This window comes from Neophocaena asiaeorientalis, unplaced genomic scaffold, assembly GCF_003031525.2.
Source record: "Neophocaena asiaeorientalis asiaeorientalis breed wild unplaced genomic scaffold, Neophocaena_asiaeorientalis_V1.1 scaffold85, whole genome shotgun sequence".
Taxonomy (NCBI): Eukaryota; Metazoa; Chordata; class Mammalia; order Artiodactyla; family Phocoenidae; genus Neophocaena; species Neophocaena asiaeorientalis.
Window position 1 is genome coordinate 9,111,978 of NW_020174301.1, and position 3,257 is coordinate 9,115,234.

A 3,257-nucleotide genomic window follows, 5' to 3' on the forward strand; every position below is an offset into this window, starting at 1 on the left:
TTCCAATAAGGAAAATTGAAGTTCCAGAAAGAAATGACCTCCACCGCCGAAGTGGCCGAGCCCCCCAGGATGGCCTGGGATCCTGGGACAAGCGTTTGCTGTGGAAGCTCACGGCCCAGGTTCAAATCCAGCCCTGACCCTTCTCGGTTGGGTGGCAGCGTATTGAACCCAACCCCCGCCCCAGCCTCTGTTTGCCCACATGAAAAATCAGGACGGAGATGCCGGCTGCCCAGGGTGAGTGAGGTGGAGGACAGTGACCTCAGCACAGGGCCTGGCACCACGACTGCCACCAGGGGAGCAGACACGCCGGCTCTCTTCTGCAACGTGAGGGGCCCACGCCCACGGGGGTGCCAAGAGGGTGCCAGGGATACTGAGGGCGAGCAGCTCGTGGTTCCCAAGCCGGGCACCTGCTAGAGCCCTTTGCACACACAGCCTTGTTTCCGTCTCCCAACAGCCCTGCGCAGAAGTGGCTCCTAACCCACATCACGGGCCAGGCAACCAAGGGAGTCAGACACTTTCTCAAGGTCACTCAGCTAAGAAGTGGCGGATTTAGGATTCGAACCCGGCAGCCTAACTCTGGGCCTGCAGGCCTAACCATGTAGATAGATATTATAGGAGGGACCACCTCCTCTCTGCCTTGGGCGTCTGTTAATCAGGTAAAGCCCCCTGCCCCAAGGGGTGGCCTCCGGACCTGGGTCTGCAGGGGGAGAACAGAAGGCAGCAGAAAGCAAGGCGGGGAGCTGGTCAGCTGAGCTCCCCTCCAGTTCAGATTCAGAGGCCCCTGTGATGCAAGGTCCCCAGGGCTCGACTCTGTGATGACTGACCTCCTCTCTCCCTCTTTCTCTCCTCCCTGCTCACCCCCCTCCCAGCATCAGAACAATTCCAAGAGTTCAGCCAGTTCCAAGACCAGTTTTAACCATCACATAAATTCAAACCATGTCAGTTCAAACTCCACCGGAAGCAGCTAGCTGCAGCTCTGGCCTGAAGCCCACGGTGGGACCAGCCTAGACCCTTCTCCTTAGAAGCGGACTTGTGACCGGTGGAGCTTCTGCCCTGGCGGGCAGGCGGGGGAGCCCTCCAGGAGCTGGGGAAGGAGGCCGTCCAGCCCCGAGATGGGGAGCCTCCAGGTTCCTCAAAGAGATTTCCACTCAGGTCTGTGTTCAGAGGCGGCCCTCGAGCCAAGGTGGATTGGCTGTGTCTCTGTCGAACATTGCAATAGAAATCCAATTGGATACAACTTGCACGTGTTTTAACAGCGTCATAACTAGAACTGAATTTTGTCTTTATTATTTTTAAAGAAAAGTTTTGTAAATTTCTCTATTGTTTCAGTTTACATTTTGTATATTTGTATTTAAATGAAAGTCAGACTTTGAGGGTGTATATTTTCTGTGCAGCCACTGTTAAGCCATGTGTTTTAAGACATTTTAGAGGGGTGGCGGGCGGGGAAGGGTGTAAAAAAAAAAAAATGTGACTCAAGACTTCCAGAGCCTCAAATGAGAAAATGTTTTTATTAAATGTAGAAAATGATTCCCATTTCACCTTTAAAGGATTGATTGTATCCATCTCTATAACCTTTCCCTCCCTCGCATTGGTATCACCATTCTGTTGGCCTTGTAACAATCTGAATTAAATGCTCAAAGACCGACTGGGACTTCACCCCCAGCCAGGATGTCTTCCGTTGGGGTCCATGGAGTTGCCTGGGCCCAACTCCGTCAAGATGTGCACTTTTCCTTTGGGGGCACACGATGCCACTGTTGCTTTGGCCTTGGCCTCCTCTTCCTTCTGGAAGGCGGCCGGTACGTGGAGCTGAGGGTCTTCAGCTCAAGGGTGTCTAGGCCTCTTTCTTTCTGAGTAGGTTCTGACTGCTAAAGCCAGTATGTTTTCAAGAGGCTTGCATTTGGGGATTGTTTTATTCTAGTTTTAAGAGACGCATAGCAATGATAAGGAGTAGTCATGGAACCCCAAGAGTCCCAAATGCTTACAGCCCAGAGAAGCATCAGGGAATAGAGGTCTTGGGTTTGTAGAGGAGAAGGTGGCTCTCCCAGGATCTCTGGGCATGTCCCTTGAGTGTTTACGGGATCATAGGGCCTTGAGAGCTTCCTGGGGCCCCGCAGATTCATTGGTTCAGGTGGCATGGATGCATGAGGTTGGCTCTCCAAGCAAATGGGAGAGGCCGGGCCACCCACAGAAACTCAAGAAAAACTCACTGTCCCTTCCGGGAGAGGTGAAGCAAAGGCGAGCTCTCATCAGGCATCTCAAAGCTCCAGGCACAAGTAGCCCCAGGAGAACTTGGTGGCTTTGCCAGACCAGGGTCTCTCTCTAAAGGCAGCCCCCAGGCCCTTTGAGCAGGGCTGTCCAGCCCCAGGGAGCGGCCAGCCTCCCCCCTGCTGCCTTCACAAGGTGACAGGGAGCAAATCTGCCTTTGCCTCCCCTCCGGGACGGGGTGAACAGTTGAATTCCCGGCTCCCCTGCTTGCCAGGTCACCCTCAGTCAGACCTGGTCTCAGCCACTGGGCAGCTGCCAGGGTTTCTCCCGGCGTGGGCCCTGCACTTCCTGCAGCAGCATCTCCTGTTAAAATACAGATTCTGGGCTCCACCCCAAACCTACGGAATGGGATTCCCTGGGAGTAGGGCCCAGGAATCTGTATGTTTAAAAAGCTCGCCAGGTCATTCTGATGCACCCTGGAGTGTGAGAACCACTGCCTTAGGCCATCGGTGGAGCTTTTGGTGTGAGCCTCCCAAACTTATTTCTCTAGGTGACCAGGCAACTTTGGAGCCTGAGCTTTTAGGGAGGAGAGAGAAGCCAGCGTGTCAGCCTGTGTCCCAGTTTCCATGCTCCTTCCCCAAACTTTGCCTTTGGGTCCTGAGGCTAGACAGGGGCCTGACCGTTGCAACTGACCATTTCGAGGTCATTTTACAAGGAAAGAGAAGAAAAGAAACAGTTGGGCCTCCCTTAGATCCCTTTAACGTGCAGTATTATTTTCAAGACCAGCTCTCGTCTCCGAGGCTGCTTCCGTTACCCCTCTGGAGCTGAGTACAAGATTAATACAAACAGCCGTATTCAGTGTTTGCTGAGGAAGTGGAAAGCTCTTTGACCAGTATTTTAAGATCCTCAAGCTCTTACTGACCCTCCTCAATGAAAAGGACAGTCATCTTCCTGGGACAGTCAGTAGTCCACGCCACCACCCTCCTGTCCAGAAATTTCATTCATTTTGCCCGATTCACAGCAACTCAAACCTTTCCAAACGGACTGGTGGG

The 3,257-nt window shown here is 53.2% G+C and overlaps 1 protein-coding gene across 4 annotated transcripts in view; it reads left to right on the forward strand.

The window, feature by feature from the left end:
• The window catches only part of GRK5 (G protein-coupled receptor kinase 5), a 214,929-nt gene extending 213,256 nt beyond the window's left edge, over nucleotides 1-1,673 (forward strand). For 3 of the 4 annotated variants that reach the window (XM_024755944.1, XM_024755946.1, XM_024755945.1), the window contains one exon: nucleotides 870-1,673. In XM_024755944.1, coding sequence (XP_024611712.1) covers nucleotides 870-968 — 99 coding nt within the window. In that variant the 3' untranslated portion in view covers nucleotides 969-1,673. Of the gene's footprint in view, nucleotides 1-454; nucleotides 657-869 lie in introns of all 4 variants that reach the window. The other variant, XR_003004637.1, reaches the window with a different exon arrangement.
• The last annotated feature ends 1,584 nt before the right edge of the window (nucleotides 1,674-3,257 follow it).